The 19290-nt window shown below is 33.5% G+C and overlaps 4 protein-coding genes across 5 annotated transcripts; 2 read left to right on the plus strand and 2 right to left on the minus strand.

Annotated features, from left to right (window-relative positions):
- The first annotated feature begins 77 nt into the window (after positions 1-77).
- On the plus strand, positions 78-3754 carry LOC136339404 (ATP-dependent RNA helicase DDX54). Its single transcript, XM_066282641.1, has 13 exons — positions 78-445; positions 506-673; positions 730-859; positions 917-1142; positions 1303-1471; positions 1532-1742; positions 1799-2013; positions 2120-2323; positions 2545-2704; positions 2904-3060; positions 3114-3249; positions 3301-3448; positions 3502-3754. Exons 1-13 carry the CDS (start codon positions 263-265, stop codon positions 3684-3686), a joined length of 2292 nt encoding a protein of 763 aa, XP_066138738.1. The 5' UTR covers positions 78-262; the 3' UTR covers positions 3687-3754.
- A 265-nt stretch (positions 3755-4019) lies between these two features.
- On the minus strand, positions 4020-6005 carry LOC136339409 (uncharacterized). Its single transcript, XM_066282650.1, has 5 exons — positions 5889-6005; positions 5503-5837; positions 5257-5450; positions 5015-5198; positions 4020-4829 (listed from the first exon to the last, which is right to left on the minus strand). Coding segments are annotated over exons 1-5 (1062 nt in total). The 5' UTR covers positions 5891-6005; the 3' UTR covers positions 4020-4482.
- A 129-nt stretch (positions 6006-6134) lies between these two features.
- On the plus strand, positions 6135-9348 carry Tasp1 (Taspase 1). Of its 2 annotated transcripts, none has more exons than XM_066282649.1 (8): positions 6135-6235; positions 6322-6652; positions 6718-6846; positions 7116-7310; positions 7470-7736; positions 7987-8227; positions 8278-8425; positions 8523-9348. In XM_066282649.1, exons 2-8 carry the CDS (start codon positions 6634-6636, stop codon positions 8640-8642), a joined length of 1119 nt encoding a protein of 372 aa, XP_066138746.1. In that variant the 5' UTR covers positions 6135-6235; positions 6322-6633; the 3' UTR covers positions 8643-9348. The 2 variants fall into 2 exon arrangements, with proteins under 2 accessions (XP_066138746.1, XP_066138745.1); XM_066282648.1 differs by having other exon boundaries at positions 6148-6261.
- Positions 9349-9678: 330 nt separating this feature from the next.
- Girdin (protein girdin) lies at positions 9679-19282 on the minus strand. Its single transcript, XM_066282640.1, has 19 exons — positions 18849-19282; positions 17949-18204; positions 17730-17890; positions 17543-17672; positions 17374-17491; positions 17238-17319; positions 16986-17184; positions 16695-16801; positions 16330-16543; positions 15869-16278; positions 15483-15815; positions 15212-15421; positions 14849-15070; positions 14299-14787; positions 13936-14174; positions 13801-13876; positions 13175-13442; positions 12802-12984; positions 9679-12589 (listed from the first exon to the last, which is right to left on the minus strand). Exons 1-19 carry the CDS (start codon positions 18903-18905, stop codon positions 12408-12410), a joined length of 3936 nt encoding a protein of 1311 aa, XP_066138737.1. The 5' UTR covers positions 18906-19282; the 3' UTR covers positions 9679-12407.
- Positions 19283-19290: the final 8 nt, after the last annotated feature.

The following is a 19290-nucleotide window of genomic DNA, read 5'->3' on the forward strand; positions in this document are numbered from 1 at the left end:
CGGTAGTTTCATTTATAGGAGTAGCTAATATAATATCTTTCTTTGTCTTTTCTATAAGATATAGAACAACCAACTTAACAGATATTAGGAAATGAGTTTTATTTATTACAGCTGAATTAACCTAACTATCTGTTTTTAAAACTTGCAACGAGGGGCAGCGGATAGAAATTTAGTGTATTTTTGTTTTCGAATTAACTAATTTATAACAAAAACATTTTAATACCAAAGTGCTCTTTAAAAGAAACAGCAAAATTCTCTAAAAATGGTGGACGTACCAGGATTTGCGGATCCCAACAAAACCATAGAAATCGTCAATGAAACTGAAAACGTAAAGAAGAAATCTCGAAAGAAATCTGGAGGCTTCCAGTCTATGAATTTGAGCTTTAACGTGCTGAAGGGAATCGCTAAAAGGGGCTATAAGCAGCCAACACCAATTCAAAGAAAGGTAATTTTATCTTTGTCAATACAATTGTCTTGTTTTCTTATAATTGGTAGTTTTACACAGACCATACCACTGCTTCTCGAAGGCAGAGATGTGGTAGGCATGGCTCGAACTGGCAGTGGCAAAACTGCAGCTTTTCTGATTCCAATGTTTGAGAAACTAAAAATGAGAAGCATGAAAGCTGGTGCTCGAGCATTGATATTGTCGCCAACAAGAGAATTGGCTCTACAGGTTTGATTTTTCTAATTCTTAAAACCCATATCATATTTCATTTACTTATCATTTAGACCTTGAAATTTATTAAAGAAATTGGCAAATTTATGAATCTCAAAGCTGCAGTAATCCTAGGTGGTGATTCAATGGAAGATCAGTTTTCAGCCCTGCATGGCAACCCTGATATTATTGTAGCTACACCAGGTACTTTTTCTCTTAAACAAGGTGTAATGTGATTGTATAAAGTTGAGACTATTTAAGGGAGGTTTCTTCATGTTTGTATTGAAATGGATTTAAAATTAAGCAACATAGAATATGTAGTGTTTGATGAAGCTGATCGGCTGTTTGAAATGGGACTCAGTGAACAATTGACTGAGATAGTAGGGCGCTTGCCTGACTCAAGACAGACATTATTGTTTTCTGCAACACTGCCAAAAGTTCTGGTTGACTTTGCTAAAGCTGGTTTGAGTGATCCAGTGTTATTGAGGTGAGTAGCTCTGTATCAAATACAACACTGATTCTATAAGAAGTATAAAAAGAAACTGCTTAAAGTATGATTAATGGTTTCCCACTAAAAATAATACTTAGGATCTCTTAGAATACACTAAATAAATAAAAATATTTTTATTGCAATTATTATTTTTTAGACTGGATGTGGAAACTAAACTCCCTGATGAATTGAAACTTGAGTTTTTAATTGTAAGACCTGAAGAAAAACTAGCCGCTCTTCTAGTCTTACTAAGAACAATAATTGATTCAAAACAGCAAACTCTGGTTTTTGCTGCAACTAAATATCATGTCGAGTATATCCATCTGGTATTGTTAAATTTGCTCTTGAAATATGTATTAATTATTAACAAGTATAAACAAATTTAGGTCCTCCAAAATATAGGCATTTCAAATACCTACATATACTCGGATCTAGACCCTTCCGCCCGTAAAATCAACGCCGCAAAATTCTCAACTGGAAAAGTTAAAGTTTTGGTGGTCACAGATGTTGCAGCTCGGGGCATTGATATACCTCAATTAGATAATGTCATCAACTATAATTTCCCAGCTAAAGCCAAGTTATTTGTTCACAGAGTTGGTACATTTTCAAAAATTCACAAATACCAACAAGAATATTTTTTCTTTTGATTTAAGGGAGATGTGCGAGAGCGGGTCGATCAGGTACAGCTTACTCGTTAATATCTCCAGACGAACAAGCATATTTATTAGATTTACATTTGTTTCTTGGCCGTCCCATGTCGATGATAACAGTAAATAATAAAAACGGTAATGTTGGGAGGATGCCACAAGACCTTGTGGAAGATCAACTCAGTTCTTTGTTGCTTCTTCATGAAAATCGCGCTGACTTGGTATGGAGTTTTTTAATTTTACTGTTGACGAGCTATTAAAATAGTAAATTTATTGCTCCAGTTGCCAATTATGAGGAGAAGATTTAACTTTTTTATTCGTTTATAGATATCGGCAAAAATAAGTATAGAAAACGCATATAAACAATACATCAAAACTCGTCAAGTGGCCTCAGCTGATAGTTCGAAAAGAGTGAAAGAACTAAATTTGAATTCGTGTTCATTTCATCCAATGTTTAAAACTGCTAGTGTTAATGAGGAATTTGAAAGGGAGAATTTGATTGATCAAATGAAGAGTTATCGACCACAAGGAGTAAGTGAAATAATCGCAGCTTGGATTCTTATTTTGGCAATAGCATTTTAATAATTGTTCATAATCATCTCAATTTAATCGATCCTGTATTTCTAAAGATTTTCGAGAGCTTGCGTTGAGAGTCAAACTTAGGACACTCTGTGTCAGGCTTTAAGTGATTGAAAATTTGCATTATTTATGTTTCATTTCTGTAGATATGTGGAATGGAATAATTGTTTTAGACTATTTTTGAAATTTGTGGGAAAAACAAATCACAGGAATACTTAACTATGAAAGAAAAAAGAGCAGCCCACAAAGATAAAATAGAATCATACAAACAACAAAAACAGGAAAAATTATTTGAGCAAGAAGGGTTTCATAAGCCGGTAACGTCTTTGACCAGTAAGTAAACACAACGCAAACAAATTTTATTCGATCATAAGTTTTTACTATCTAACACACGTCAAAAAACTTCTACTATTGGGCTCTCCATAGTGAAATTTATATATAATATATGTACATTTAAATTATTACTCTTGAATTCCTAATTATGAAACGGATATCTTGGGATATAGGGTTTTAAATTAATTCACAACTTTAGATAGTACAAGCGCTGATGTGAACAGTACATTCAAAAGTGTCATCGTCCCCAAAAAACGAAAAATGGACATTCTGTATAATAAGAAATCTAAGAAGGTCAAAAGTGAAGATGACATCTTTATACCTTACGCTCCCAGGGATCAGCATACAGAAAAAGGGTATGTGGAACTAAAACAAAATTTCCAGTACCAGTGTGATTTTTGTCCTAAAGATACACTGTGGACAATTTCCAAAATGAGGCTAGCAAGGTGCAGCTGGACCTAACTGGGGACTCAGAGCAGATGTTTAAGCTTAATCAATCGTTGAAAAAATGGGATCGAGTAAAGAAAAAAATGGTGACTGTTGATGTATGATGTTGAAAAGCGTACAAGGCTTTCTTCTAATTTTTTCTAACTTAGAATCCGAAGAAAGGCAAAATTAAGACCGAAAGTGGCGTATGGATTCCAGCTACTTATAAAAGCAACAGATACGCAGAGTGGAAAGACAAAACTAAGGTTGCACAGAATGTAGAAGATTGTGACGACGATGAAGAGATTTCTCCGCAAAGTAGGATAAATAAATATGTTGGTAAACTGTTTAATGTGAAGGTTTTTTTCAAGACGTTACTGCACCAAAACGCTACACGCATTGGGCCAAACACAATGATAAAGTGAAAAAGAAACAACGGAAATCTGAAATGAAGAGTATGGATCAGATACTAAAAGGAAGGGAAGCTGCTGAGAAGAAGAAACGTAGACAGAAGAAGGGAAAGAGGAAAGGAAAAGGAGGAAGACGTAAGAAATAACTTCAATTACATTTGAATGTTTTTAGTTATCAATGTAATCATTTCAAATAAAGAGGTATAAATTTAAATTCGAAGTTATAATTTATCCATTTCAACCACAAAACATTATATGAGTGCTTAGAAAAACTGTTCCTAACTCTAGCAAAAAGCATTATTTATGACTTGTTTTTTTTATCTTTTTCTCACTATAACAATACCATATCCAGTGAAATCATATTTGGAAAATATAAAACGAGTTTTCCTGCATTTATTTCCTTTATTTTCAATTGCATAAAGTCTTGAGCCACAAAAAATGAGATTTAAATTATCACTAAGTATAATATAAAATAAACCTTATCGAACTATGGTATACTGGTTGTACTCCAAACTTACGTAAAAATACGTATTATTGCTCTTGAGTATGTGCAATAGTGAAGAAAAATAATTACTAGACACCCAAAAAACAAAAATGTATAAATTATATAAGGAACGCAAATAATATAACCGCGGCACCTTTAAAATAAGTACAATTTCGTATTCAAATGAATAGATGATTTGCATTAATTGCATTATTTTCTTATGAAATAATTATTATATAAACATAGCACACACAGTGTGAACATTCCAAGTTCAAGTAGAAATGTCAAAAATGTCATTTCATAGAGAGAAATATCAGCAGATATAATTAAAAAATAAATTATATTTGAGTTATAACGTTTTTCCTATACCACAATACTGGACCATAACCCTGCATTGAAATGGAAACACATGAGTACCTATAAATTGATCACCTTGTAAATTCCCCCCAATTTCCTGTTTATTTATTTTTAAGCTTCATTTCAATCATTTCTTGCCAAGAGATGATTTCTACTTTAACATTTGAATTTAAACAATTTACTAAAACCACATTTTCACTGATACCTTCTGAGTTTAACACAACCATGTTTTGTTCTTTTATGATATTTGAGTCTTTAATTGTTTTCATTAGAGTAACTCTTGGTGAAGCTATTTTAAACATATTACTATCACAACACAAATCAGTCAACTTTAATACTAAACTGCCACTGTCTTTTATTGTGATGTCAGAACTTCCCATAATACGAGATAGGTGAATGTCAGCACATCCATTATTAATCATCATCGAAAGTTGACCATCAAAGCCAGCTAGACAAATTTACATTAATATTATATGCTTTTTGTGAGTCATGTCAATGCTATAGAACTTTTAAAACCATAAAAACTCCTGTGTCAGAAATTAATTGCAATTCTTTCATTAAAGAATATTTAGTTTCCATAACAAATTTTGACTTCACAATCATTATTTGCAATCTAGGTAAATATCAACTTACTTAATATTACATTGCCTTTCATCATTAATATTTTACAATTTTTGTGGATATTATGAAGTTCCATATTTCCATGTTCAACTATGAAAATACTTTCAGAGCAATAAGATGAATCAACTGTTAAATTGCCTCTTCCTAGAGACTTCAATTTCAGATTTAATCCTTGTAGTCTGCCAGCTTTAATAATCTGAAAGTGGCTTGTAAATATTAATTGGTGCCAAGGATGCAGAGGAAACCCTCCTTACTCCATTAGTTGTTTTGGCAGATATATTGGCAGCTTGAATAAAATTGTGTAAAACTATATTTCCATTCTGGGTCGATACATCAATAGTGTCTCCTTGAAATCTATCAACAAACACGTTTTTCTCAGTTTCAATTTTTAACTTGTCTCCTTGAAAGTAGCCCACAGATACATCATTCTGAGCCTTAATGTGCAGATCTGTAATTGTCATGAAGAAAGAATCTAATCAACATATAACATAACAACACACTTGCTTTCACTGGGGCTTTCATGCTGCAAAGAGTATTTGGATTGAGGTTCTTATGACCTTTAACAATCACCTTATTTCCATCAACAAAGTGCTCAATAGCATTGTCATACTTTTGATCAGTTTGCAAAAGAAAAGCATTTGAATTGTGGTATTTATGCACATTCAGGGGCTTAATGCGAACTTTACAAGCAAGATCGACGTGAATATCACAGAATGTTGGGACTTCCAGTTGAGTTTTAACAATGGAAAGATCGGAACACTTGCGGTAAAGTTGAAATAAGGCAGTATCAGGTTTCAGCATAAGGGTAGGATTTAGCAAGTACTTTATGAACAGCCTAGAAAGAAGAGCGTCAAACAGTAATGGGAAAGTGTAGATATATACGTACATCTTCAATAACGTTCAAATAAGTCCTTCGACAGTTGCGGTATAACGGCCCTACGTGAGCGAACGCACGCAAATGTCAACAAAAAAAAATTCAATATAAACATATCTTCTTCTTAAAACTTCAATTATCTTCAGGCGTTTTTTTAGTATCGAAGTTCAGAGTCATTGAGTTGTGAGCAGCTCTGAGCACTCCCGGGGGTGAGAGTGATGCATAAACATGTTACGGTTAAAGTACCCTTATGTCTCATCTACACTAGAGCAGTAACATAGTTGAGTGGCAAACAGCCATTAACTGCTAAGTGTCGAACGGAACAAACAAACATTGGTTAATTTCATAGCACAGGGAAGGTATGAGGAAAAATTATATGGTTCGTGTGAGAAATTTTCGGGCTTTAAATAACAGATTCAAGCAGAAGAATGTCTTGCGTTTGTAGGGAAAGTAACCCTCTTGATGATGGGACTTGGAAATATGGCCAGAACAGTCTTTCTCCGACAATCTCCATGTTCTGTATGTGATTTTGGCTGAACCTTGATGAAGTGAAAAAGCTTGAGACGGCTTTCATGCAATCTGCCACGCAAGGCCTTTTGCAGTAGACTTCACTTTTATTTTCTTTTTAATTAGCAGTTAGGAAGTTACGCTGATTTTATTACCAGTTGCAGGAATCGAATTCTTTTTAATTCTTTAATTTTGTATTTAAATAATTTATTTTCATTTCGCACTTACCACCCTGTATTCAATTGTAATAATGATTGCAGTACATTGCGGTAAGAAAATAAAGTTTTTTCCACTACATTCATTATATTTCCATTATTTTTTATGAATAATATAGGTGCTGGACATTACAGCTCGTCGAAAAAAAAGGAGTATTTACAGCTTTGCAAAAAGGCGTGCAAAAGTGGAATGAGAATTTTAGAAAATAATGGAAGTTCGATAGAGGCTGTAGAAGAAGCAATCCGAGGTACTTTTTGTGCATCAACATTTTTATACTCAACAGAATATTCAAATATCTAACGACCTTTCCATTATCCTGTCTTAAACCTCCATACTGCATCCATCTTATAAAATTCATTTTTGAAGCTCAACCATCATGATTTCGTAATCGTAAAATATATGAGGTCAGTCAAATTAAGTCAACATTGCAGGATTTCATACTTTCCTCTTTTTCTTCTTTTATTTACTGCTCAGCTCTTATTATTTTTACCTCCACATATAATGTCTCATCATTAGTTTTAGAAGACGACCCCCTTACCAATGCAGGTTTTGGCTCAAACTTAACACTTGATGGTACAGTTGAAGGTGATGCCTCTATAATGAATGGAGAAAACTTGGTATTTGGAGCATGCGGTGCAGTAAGAAAAGTAAAAAACCCCATAAGTTTGGCCTTTGACATTTACCAGAAGCAATTTGATCCTATGCCACTAGGTACGAAAGGCCCACAGTCATGCTAATTAAATGGAAATAGGCACTCATGCTATTTTTCAAGTTAATTTGCATTCATATGCTATTTTTCCGAAAATTATAATTTTTTTTTTTGGACATCAGACTTATTAAGTATAAGTAATTTTGAATTACATTATGAAGGTCTGGTGGCCCCAAGTCTGATGGTGGGTGAAGGGGCATACAAACATGCAAAACAAGCTGGAATGCAAATCGTGAATGAATCGAAATTAGTAAGCAGAAAAGCTTTAAGGCAGAGAGCAAAATATATGGCAAGATTAGATGCAGCTGAAATTGGTGTAGTCCAGAATCATAAAGATGGAGTTGAGATGGATTACAGCGAATCTATGGACACTGTAGGAGCAGTGTGTATAGATAATCATGGAGATGTTGCCGCTGGTTGTAGTTCAGGTAAAATTTAAATATAATTCTTGGTGCTCTATTATAAACTAAATTACCTGTGAGAAAAATCAACACCAAAATTGTCTACTGGTATATATGTGACTTACAGCAATTAACAAAGAACAGATGCATGTACAGGACCTCAAAACAAGTCGATTTTTCCTATGAAATTCCATTTTGATGTTTACAGTATCTTTTATTTTTCTGCACAGTGCAATAGGAAAGGGTTGAAATTGTCTTCAAAACCTCAACGTTTCAGGTGGTTTACTCCTAAAACGACCTGGTAGAGTGGGCCAAGCCGCCCAGTTCGGTGCTGGGGTTTGGGCAGATAGTGTAGATAAAAAATTACAACCCAGCGTAGCCGTATGCACCACTGGCTGTGGAGAACATCTAGTGCAAACTTTATTAGCCAAAACTGTGGCCGATGATATGGTCCGAGAAAAGAACTGCCCTACAGTTGATCTATATAATAGTTTAAATAAAAAATTTATTAACTCAAAGTAGGAAAACGAATCATATGTAGACAGAAGTATGAATAGTGTATTTACAGGTATTTGAAGGGAGCGAACACTCCCAAAATAGGAGGAGCTCTAGTATTAAAGGCCGATAATAAGAATGGGGAAGTAAATGTGATGTGGGGGCATACCTCTATGTCTTTAGGCGTTGGTTACATGAAAAAAGGCGACAAAAAAGCTCAGGTAAGTAGTTTTGTAATTTAATTTTCCTAATTGTGATCAGTAACGCAATATTTTTTCATAGTTTATCACTTACATAATATTAAACGTTACTTTTCAGAGTCAAATTTCAGAGTTACCAGAAAATGCTTCGGAAGGCAAATCGGTAAATGTCGGCGGAACAGCATTTCACTTCATAAACTTACTATTAACTCCTGAACAAATAAACCTCTGTAGTTGAACAATACATTAGCTGTGATATCGTACCCAGACCTCACTCCTACTACCATCACGAAATTGTATATTAACAGATAACGTGATCTTGTCACCTCAGTTCAAGTTAAACGGATTTGATTTGTCCTGAAGTGAAAAGTTCGAAGTAGTATAAACCAATATTTCTTTAATTTTTCAACACCTAAAACCCGTCGAATATTTAGTGTGTACACTGTGTAATAAGTTCCTGTCATTAAAAATGTAAATAAAATAAAAAATAAATGTCAAATGTCATAATTATAGCCAATAAGTTTGAACCTGTATTATTGTTTATTGGATTATGTCTTAACAATGAATATTTAAGATATAATTCATTCAGTGAAAGAGTGTATGTACGAATGAACTTTTCTAATAATAGAGATCTGGCTTCAACTTTTAAATTCTAAGGGAGCTACCCGTTCGGATTTTGCACAAGAAACAATAATTTCCAAATCTATTCTTTTATAAATAATCCCTTTGATATGTTAAGTCTTTGTTGTTAAAGGGCTACATGTCTAAAAATTTTTGGGGAAACTTGTGATTATCGAGTTGGTAGATACCTATATTGTTAATCTATACAAAACCCTTTTTATAGCTTATTGTTTGATTTTGGTAAAATTTAGCTGCCCTTTGAAAGACAAACATTTCAGTTTTGAACGACGAAAAATTATTGTAATAAAATATTAAAAGATAAATTGAGCTTTTTATTTATTCGCATGTTTATGAACAAGCATGTTCCAGATTATTCAGCCTAATGATTTACGTACGTAACATAACACGTTCGTTGTAATATTTTGAATTGGCATTATGGAAATACCGGAAGTAAAGATTTTTTGCTTTTTCAGATATAGTGAAATAACGAGTCATGACGTTGATTTAAAATCATTATCATTGTTCAATATGACGTAATGAAAGCCTGTCTTTGACAGATTATGTATACTATAAGGTTGCAATCCAACGAAACTAGTCGTCTAGATGAATTTCACTAGTTAGGAAGAGGGACATTCTATGGAAACAATAAAACGTTAATTCATTTCAATGTATAGTGCTTGCTTTTCAATTATTTGTCTAGTTTATATACAGATAAAATTTCTGAGGTTAACATTAAATTTCTTCAAACTAAACGACTCATAAATTAGTCATAACATTCTACGATATGTGCAGTTCGTAACACGATCTTTTCCACCACAAATTACGGAAAACCACAGCATAAATAGTATTATAAAAATTGTATAAATATCTTAAAAATATCACTATGAAATGGTAAGTACAAATATGTAGTAAAGGTAAGTTTGCAGTGTGCCTTAGATACTAACAAAGAGGTATAAAAATAAATACGTCATATGTAAATGTCACATTTAATAGTTAATCCCAGGATTATTTCGATTTACACTTATTATCACAATTCAGAAAATATATTGAAGTTAGTCGACAACTAACTAATTTATTTTAGCTACATGTAAACATAAGCTAAGTAAATTTGGAAGTGATCAATTGATTTCAAAAGGTTGCAATAGAAATAGGCAAGAAAATCTTTAATGGCATGTTATAACTAATTGCAATAACTGTATGAGCAATATAAAACGGCCCTGTGTTGGTTTTGGTTTCGTCCACTGAACTGCGTTGAAAACAACGTCAAAAAATTATCGGTCGATTAGAGCCATTAGCATAAACAGTAATGTTGAGACTTAGTAGCCTCCTAAGTAAAATAAAGTGCCTATATAAATTTAAAATTAAATAACTAACAGGTTTCACAAAAAAATTCTAAGTAGGGATTATTAGTTGTGAAATATTGTGTTTATTAAGAATCAGTGTTTAATAGAAATTAGAAACAAGCAAATTTACAAAAACTGACGAATTTTGCTTAAATCAGATACACGCCAAGTTATTTAAACCTGACTTAAAATTTAAAAGACGAACTTTAAAGTACGTGCGACCAGCAAGAGCTTTAGATTTATACACGCATATTGTAAGAATATTTTGTGTTACACATATATCTACTATTTTTTAGAGATTAGTCTTGTTGGTAAACTACAAAAATTACTTAGGTATGAAAAATACATAAATATATATTTATTTTTTATAATAATTCAAATTATTATAAAATAAGTGATGTTAAAGGACATTTTTTCCTCAAATTAGTCATTTAAATTTTATATGTCAGTAGCAGCCAATACAAAAGCAAACAAACTACCATTTTACATCACATGTAAGAATCCTGTTGCTAATTCATCCAATTTTAATTTATTGTGATTCAGTTATATAATACTAAAGAGTAACAAAAACATAATACCACTAAAAAAATTATTGCTTAAATGTCGCTGCCTTTTTGGACGATACCTCTTGTTCAGATTGCATTATTTCCACTCTTAAAACACTTAGATTATAGGAAGCCAATTTCTGATACTTTTTCCTAATGCAAAAAATCACATTTACTTAATAAATAAATTATTGTCTCAAAAACGATTAACTTACTTGATAATTAAGAAGTTAGAAATTTATCTAACAATCTATTACTTCATAACATTTTCTCTCAAGCGTAACAAACATTTTTTAATTTCGTCTTAATGGGTGACCACATATCTACGATATGGGCATAGACCAGGCACGAAACGAGTGTTCGATGGACCACGTATAACGTCTATTTGAACAAGAATATAGGAATTTGAATATTTTTGACCTCACATCAACAGAACGAGTCAGTTATGAACACGAGACACGTACTCGTCTCGACGGGTTTATTTAGTTTTTCCCGTGCCCATAAAGATGTAGGACGACGTGCTATGTTGATTTTTTTTTAATTCTATTAAAAAAACGGAACATTCATAATATTAATTTCAAAATATGTATTTAATTACTATTTAATTTCCTTCATATATAGTCATTATTAATTGTTGTTTTTGGCAAAAACATTATTGTTGAGAAACTTATTGAATAAATACGACTTCATTCTACTCTTTGTGATCTTAACAACAAAAAATAATAGGAGAAAAAATAATGTAATAAATTCTCCTTCAGTTGGTCTACTTTTCTATACGTTATGTACTCATGTCGCCTTTTGTGCTTTTTTTTATCTCATTTTGTTGTTTCTTAATCATCTAATACTGTTGCCACAATGACAAAATCAGTATTAATGAAAAATGAGAACATTGTTCCCAACAACACTTTAGAAAGATACTCTCGAAAATCCCAACAGTATGACGGTACAGGACATACGGCTACCAAGCTCGGAACAGTATTATCTCGACACATACGAAACGGATCCGGTATGATTCTCGGTGTCACTTGTCCCGCACCCGGCTCGTGCCCGTATCGCAGATGTAGGGCCAACCCTTTATTATTATGTCTGACGAATATAAAATATCCACGAAACAAACCAAATGTGCGATCACTAGCTTGGTCGCCGCAGTGGTTGGTTGTCATTTAAACGATCGACGTTCCACAAGGGCGACAGTGTTTCACAAGGTGGAACTTGCTTCATTTTGATTAGAGAGTGTTTATTGGGTGCGGATAATCGACAATAAACTAAATGTTTTAACTATTTAATATATAGGACATAATAATTTTTGGAATAAACTAGGTATCGCTTAATTCAAGTGCCCAATATCCATCCTTAGAATTTTTTTTCAAAATTTTCAGTGTAATAGCGGGCTGACTGCAGTCCTATTCAATACTCTCGCTTTGAACGGTTCACGTGCAGGTGGCATGCATTTGTTTGCATGGATATTTTATACTCATAAGACACACCATAAACTCACACACAACCGTACTCATACCAAATGGCGGTTTCTTTGGAATTTTTGTCCTTCTTTTCCCCTGTGATATTTCCACTTTCTTCTGATCCAATTAAAGCCTGAGAATTTTGTTGTGACGTTGATGCTTGATTGCTTTGAGGCGTCACAGGTCGGCGCGTCTGAGATTGGCTAGCTTCAGCTCCTGTGAAGAAAACTCCACTAAAATTGCAGGTTATATTCAGAGGTTTCACACAAAGATGTACAGAGTGGGCAAATCTTGATATTTATATGGAAAATCTTACGAATCAAATTTTATGAAATGTTTGAAATATATATTTGGAATATATGTTTTCTACTAAAGCACTTGCTAACCTATTATATATATAAATCTAACTAGTTAATGTCGAAACTCACCAATCACTGTAGATATTCGGTTGTAAACTAACAAAGGAGGAGTGGACGTCTGGTTGCCGGTTTCAGGGGTTTGGGCTGCAGCCACCGATCCGGTATCATCTTCTGAAAGATATACTGTTCGCCGTGAACCTACCGAACCTAAGCTCAATGCACTGCCGGGTTCCCTTGTGAAAGGTTGGTCACCTAAGATGGAAAAAATTCACAAAGATAAAGACATACATATTTTCCACTACCAGTTCTTAATGACAAATACTAATGCAATGTCGAATATGCTTATATAAGACAGATTATACAGTGTTGTCAAAAAAATATATAACTAAGTGAAAATTTGACATGTTCACGGGACAAATGATCAGACTTGAGCAACACGTACCTGCAACGCTACTCCTGCTGCTCAAATCTCTATGCGAGCGTCTTAAAGCAACCTCATCTCGTGGCTTACAGGCGCGCAAGCTGCCAGTTCCGGTCGTATTTCTACGAAAGGGTTCTAAATGGTTTGCAGCGTTTCGGGGATTGCCCACCACTACATCTTCGGCGCTATTATCCGACTCTCTGTTGTCCGATTCGCCAGAACCTTGACCGGCTAAGGTAAACTGCGATTGTGACAATCGAGTAGAGTCATCATGCCACGATCGACGAGTCTAAAACGATGTTGGGTAAATTTATATATTGTGTTATTATAGTGTACAGAATAGGGCAAATTACACACTTTTATCAGAATAGTTTTATTTTTAGAGAAAATAGAAAGAAAATCTCATATTGATCTAAATTTTTTGTTCTATTCAAAAATTTTAATTTACATTTTAAACATATTACTAATTAGATTTCGGAAAAACAATCCCTTTTTAATACAATGTATTGTACAGTATAGTGTTTTTTCTTTTATAAAATAAAATCTTCGTATTTATGTAACAAGTGATTCAAATCTGTTTTAACTCCTGATGTGATGCCCTCAGGATGCAGCGTATGACTTGAAATATAAATAGAAAACCCACTTACCCTGCTTGGAACCTTGTTCATTATATCCGAACTAGCTTTTTTCACTCTGCGTACTAATGTAGCTCCAAAACCTTTCCTGTAAACATTTTCTCCATTATTAAATAATCATTAAAAACATTTTTATAATTATATTACTTTTTCGCTGAAGCGTTATCCAGCTTTCTATAATGCTCCATTATCTTTTCCTCCAATTTCTCTTTCTGTCTAGACAAGTTATTTACTTTGTCGGAGTACTGCTTCTCTTCTAAATGGAATTGCTTTTTATCTTCCAAAGAATGGCTCAATAATGACCAGTATTGGTTCAAAAGTTGAGATACGTGGTCCATCAAAGCGCGCCTATCCGAATCAAGTGAGTGGTTCATTTCAAATAACATCTGAAAAGAAAATGTAAGGCGTCTTGTAAAATTTTCTTTTCGTTAGTAAAGGTTCGAATAATTAGAAAAGTTTTACTGCAATTTTAAATGTGGAAATAGAAAAAAAAACAAGCTCAATACTTACATCACATTTTTGCTGTAATTTTGCATTATCTAACTGCAAACCCGCAACTCTGTCGGACCTTGAACTCAACTCTCCTTGAATTTCTGTTTGACTCAACCTTAAATTCCTTGACTCCATCTTCAAAGTCTTCAGTTCTTCTTGAACATTCCTGTATTCGACTTTTAAACGCCCGCTGGCAGTAAACAAATTTCTGAAGTCGTCTTTTAATTTTGAATGCTCTTCCCGCAAATTGTTCAAACTGACCGAATCAGTCCTCAAACTCACTTTTTCGAATTCGCTGTTCGAAACTTTCACTTCCAAACAATCGTTGCGCTCTTTTAAACTACGGATTTCGGAGCGCAAATCGCGATTTATTTTCCTCAAATTTTCTTGCTCTAATTTAACCTCCTCGTACTCGTTATTTAGCTGTTCATGTAGAGTTCTTAAAGTCACTTGATCCGATAGAAGCTTTTTGCATTCGGTTTGTTGCTGGTGATGTTGTTTAAACAGCTGAAAATTAATCATATATTTATCATCATAAATTTTGTAGTTTTTAGTTCTAAATACCCACTTCGTCTTTTTCTGCAACTAACTGACTATTGGCCAATTGCAGAGCGGTTTGTTGTGCCTGTAAAGAGTTCGCTTGGGATTTTAAAGTGGATACGTCCACCTTTAAGGTAGCGTTCTCATTTTGCAGACAGTCATTAAGAGACTGTAAAGCAGCAATGTCCGCATAGAGCTTATCGCATTGCTCGCTCCACTGTTCGCTAATTGATACTGCTACCTCCTCAGCCTATAAAATGTTTATGTTAGTTCCGGAAGGCCAATTAATTTTGTAAGCATAATAACAAGAACATAATAAACAAAAAATAGCTCTCAATTGATTATGTCCAGTAGTTTATTACATTTATAAAAATAATGGAGCAATTAGCACCTGTTTCAAGGAATCTCCCTCTAACCGGCATGTTTTGCAAGGCGTCTCTTTTTCTACAACCACTTCCTTTCCTTTGAAAACAGATTGGAGGCACTTAGAAATTTCGCTATTTTCCAACATCGTTTCGATAATAATGTTAACATCGTTATCCAGTATGTCAAGGTTGAGACCTAACTTCTCCAAACTTGTTTTAAATTTTTCGTTGTTTACCTGCAAATTGTAGTCAATTAAATAGTCAGATAAAGAGTTTTAAAACATGCCGAAATTTCACCTTTTCTGCAATCAAATCTTTCTGAAGTGTAGCAATAGTTTCAGAATGGACAGAGGCTTGAGAAATTAATTCAGTAGCTTTCTGTTCAAACTCCTGCAACTTCTCTAGTTGGGCCATCAAAATTGAGGTTTCACTGCTCAGCTTCTCAATATCTTTTTCATAATTCAACTTCTCTTCAAGGTTTTTGTCGAGACTTACTTCCTTTTCTTCAACAACTCCTTTAAGTTTCAAAACTTCCTTTTGAAGAGTAGTGTTTTCTTTTTCCAAACCCGTCACTCGTTCTTGAAGCTCTTTACCCAATTTTTCCGCTTCTCTACCCTTCTCTAACTCCTCCTATTTAAAAATTTATTGATAAATATCAAAAACTTATCAACTCTTTTACTTGCCTGTAAATTATGCAGTTCTTTAGATACTTGATTTAAAGATTTCTCAGCATCATCAGCTCTCTTTTTAACTACATCGCACAACGCTTGCACTCTCTGCTTCTCTTTGGACAAACTTGCAATGTTTTTCTCCAGTTCCACAATTTTAAATTTTTCGATCTGAATGTCCTGATTTTGTTTGTCAGACATCACCTTTAAGGAATCCATACTATTTTGCACTTTGCGATTCTCTTGAATGGCGTTTTTAAAAAGGTTTTCCAACTCTGAATTTTGTGTTGTCAGTCGATCGCAATTCTCCTGCAGTTGTTCACATTTTATTAGCAATTTCTTTTTTTCCTTTTCAAGGTCTAAAATTTTATTGGCGCTCTCATAGAAATTTTTTTCTTTGAGAGAATCGAGCTTGCTAAGTAACTCTAGAAAATAATGAATATAATATCACAATTATTTTTTTTACATTGACTCACGTTTGTTTTCCAATTCCAATTTTAAAGCTCGAGCTTGAGCATTACTGGTTAATTGCTCAGAAAGACTGTTATCTCCCGAATTGGGTTCTTCCAAATCAGAATCAATAGACATATTTCCCAAGCTAGATTCTTGCAACGCGGACTTGGTTACTTGTTGCAACTGGACGTTTTCATCGGCTAGTTCCTGAATTTTATCTCTGGCTGCATCTCTCTCCTAACAAATAAAAATATTTGAAATATTTTTATTGAATTTAATGTAATTTTCATATAATAGCTTTAGGACAAGGTGTATTTATATTCATTACCAACAATGACATTGGTTTCAACACTAAGAAGTGTATAAAAAAACATCATATTGTTCTTACCAACATAACTTCATTAATAGTCTGCTTACTCGCCAACAGTTTGGCCTCTAATTCCAATACTTGATCAGCCCTTTGTCGAGCTCTTGCTAACTGTTCTTCCAACATTTCTAAAACAAAATTATAACTTTGAATCTTTTTAATGTTTTATATAGTACGCACTAGAGTTTTAATCAATGAATTAGCTTTATTGTCAGGAGTTTGAGAGTTCTTTAACCAGAGAAATAAAAATTACTCAAAGTAAAACTAATAATGCATTAAAGAATTGAAGCACAATAACAATTAATCATTTACCTCTAGTTTCCAATAACACCCTATTATCCTCCCGCAGTTCATCAACTCGAGCTTTATAAAATTCAGAATCAGCTAATCTTTCCCGATATCTTTGGACTTCCATATCAAGCCTATCTGCCCTTTCCGCATTTTCACGCATGGCATCAGCTTCGTCCCTGTACGCTTTTGCCTTTCGAGCTTCAATCAACAAGTCACTATTCTGCAAAAACCAATTCAGTGAAATGAAACACATGTATATAGATAAACATGTACCTCATTCTTCAGTTTAGCTACCAAACTTCTAACGTGTTCTAATTCTTCTTTATATTCAGCTAAAATCTCAGTCTTCTCATCTCTGAAAAAATATCATATTATATTAAGGTTGTTAAAATTGTCAAAATAAACTCACAATTCTTGTCTTTGTTTCCTCAATTTGGCCTTAAAATCTGCCAATTCCACTGCCAAGTGATTTGACTCGACTCCATCTTGACTGCCTCTAGTAGTTCCATTTATAATGTCCTCTTGTCCTAAAAATAGTTTCATCAAGTAAAATTACTACTCTCCACATAGTTACTAACCTAGATCAATAACCCATTGTTGCAATAACTTATCTCTTTCAGAGGTGAGCGATTTAATATGAGAGAATAATTTTTGTAATGTTTGTTCAGTCCAATCACTGGTCAGAACTAAATTTTGATCATCTGTAACCTAAACAAAACATTTCAGTTTATCTATTATTACTATACAAAAGCAAGTTGAAGTTACCTGTTTGATGCACTGCATAATTTCATGTTGAGAAATCACATCTAATTCTTTAATTCTAGTAATAAATATTTCTTTTGTAGGGCCCTGAACGGCACAACCCAACAATAATAAAATAAGCAATTTCAACTGATCCAAAGCAATTTCGGAACCTGGAGCTCTTCCTAAACCAGTTAAATTATGAAGAAACTACCTTTGCATGCATTGTGCACCACACCTTACCTAAAGTAACACAATCAGGGAGATTTATTATAAGCTGTCCTAGCTCATCCTCATAAATAGTTTTGACATTTCTAATAATGGAATGAAAAATTTTTATTCTAGCTGCAGTAATGTGAAGGCACTGTAGATTTGATAGAGAAGGCACTGGTAATGAAGGCTCTGGATCGATTTGCAGCAAAACCTCATTAATTGCTGCTCCATCAAAAAATGTCTCATACACTTGAAGGGAGTCAGGCTTTCTTACACAAGTTGATAGCTGCAAAAAAAATGGGTGCTTAAACTAAAACTGGATTAATAAAAGAAGTTTTGTGTTTATTTATTATCTTTCTTAATTATATACATATGTCACTGTCCTTAATTATAGAGAGAAAAAATAATTAATTTGCACATTTGAATTAGTTTAACTATTTCATTTTGTGCTAAGCTTATATTATGAGAGCCTATGAGGATCAAATTGTTGACATTCTGTCAATTTAACTAATACTTATTTAAGCTCTATTTCAAAGTCTCTGTGAATATTAGCCTGTAGTTTAAGTTAATAATAAATCAAGACCCAGTTGTCCAATCATGATTCCAAAGTTGGTTAAGCTAATTTAGCCACCCCAGAAGAATAGAACTTCAGGTAAATTAACTTCATTTGTGAAGACAAAATTTTCATCACAAGGGTGATTTTGTTACTACCAGGGTTAAGCTGAAGTAACTTTTGAGCCATTATTACACAACTGGACCTAATTTTTGTTTTTGGACTCAAATCTTGCATATGTCTCATGTAAATTCATATAATATTAAAGTAAATCAGATTCATATCAAAATGAAAAAAAAAATTCCAATTTACGTACAGAGTATTATTTCTATTGCCTAGAACTAAAATATGTGCTTTCATTGAGGGTGCATACTTACCCACTTTACCAAAGGCCCACTTAAAAACTCCTCAATGGTTGCCCCTGAAGCTGCCATCTTGGAATGTTATATCAATTATGAGGGAGAAACTTGAGATACATTATAGATAAACTATTAACAAGGAAAAGGCGGAAATTGTAGCAGTTGTTAAAAGGATTCGTCTTAGTTCTCATGACCTCAAACAGGACAAGAAAACGGATGGAAGATCGAGGGTCAATAAACTATGAGTTGCTTTTAAGACGATAGGAAGTAGTACTAAAGGTAAATATCACGTTTCCAATGCCCATAGACTGATAAAAAATTTAAATCCCATTAATAATTATAACGAAACCAATTTCTCCATACATTTCACATTAAATAATAAAAACAAATAAATAAAACTACAACAGAACCCCCGCTATACGTTACTCCACTTGCCTGTCAATTGTCAAATAATGAAATT

Source organism: Euwallacea fornicatus, chromosome 5 (assembly GCF_040115645.1).
Source record: "Euwallacea fornicatus isolate EFF26 chromosome 5, ASM4011564v1, whole genome shotgun sequence".
In the NCBI taxonomy this organism is placed as follows: domain Eukaryota; kingdom Metazoa; phylum Arthropoda; class Insecta; order Coleoptera; family Curculionidae; genus Euwallacea; species Euwallacea fornicatus.

Coding starts and splice junctions, on each gene's coding strand:
- LOC136339404 (XM_066282641.1), top strand. CDS start 263: ATGGTGGACGTACCAGGATTTGCGGATCCCAACAAAACCATAGAAATC. Junction 1,743..1,798: donor GTTATTTGTTCACAGAGTTG/GTACATTTTCAA, acceptor TTTTGATTTAAG/GGAGATGTGCGAGAGCGGGT. Junction 2,014..2,119: donor ATGAAAATCGCGCTGACTTG/GTATGGAGTTTT, acceptor ATTCGTTTATAG/ATATCGGCAAAAATAAGTAT.
- LOC136339409 (XM_066282650.1), bottom strand. Junction 5,451..5,502: donor GAAAGCCCCAGTGAAAGCAA/GTGTGTTGTTAT, acceptor TGACAATTACAG/ATCTGCACATTAAGGCTCAG. Junction 5,199..5,256: donor CTGCCAAAACAACTAATGGA/GTAAGGAGGGTT, acceptor AGCCACTTTCAG/ATTATTAAAGCTGGCAGACT.
- Tasp1 (XM_066282649.1), top strand. Junction 7,311..7,469: donor ATTTGATCCTATGCCACTAG/GTACGAAAGGCC, acceptor TACATTATGAAG/GTCTGGTGGCCCCAAGTCTG. Junction 8,228..8,277: donor AAAAAATTTATTAACTCAAA/GTAGGAAAACGA, acceptor GTGTATTTACAG/GTATTTGAAGGGAGCGAACA.
- Girdin (XM_066282640.1), bottom strand. CDS start 18,905: ATGGCAGCTTCAGGGGCAACCATTGAGGAGTTTTTAAGTGGGCCTTTG. Junction 15,816..15,868: donor AAGAACTGCATAATTTACAG/GCAAGTAAAAGA, acceptor ATTTTTAAATAG/GAGGAGTTAGAGAAGGGTAG. Junction 13,877..13,935: donor GATAACGCTTCAGCGAAAAA/GTAATATAATTA, acceptor AAATGTTTACAG/GAAAGGTTTTGGAGCTACAT.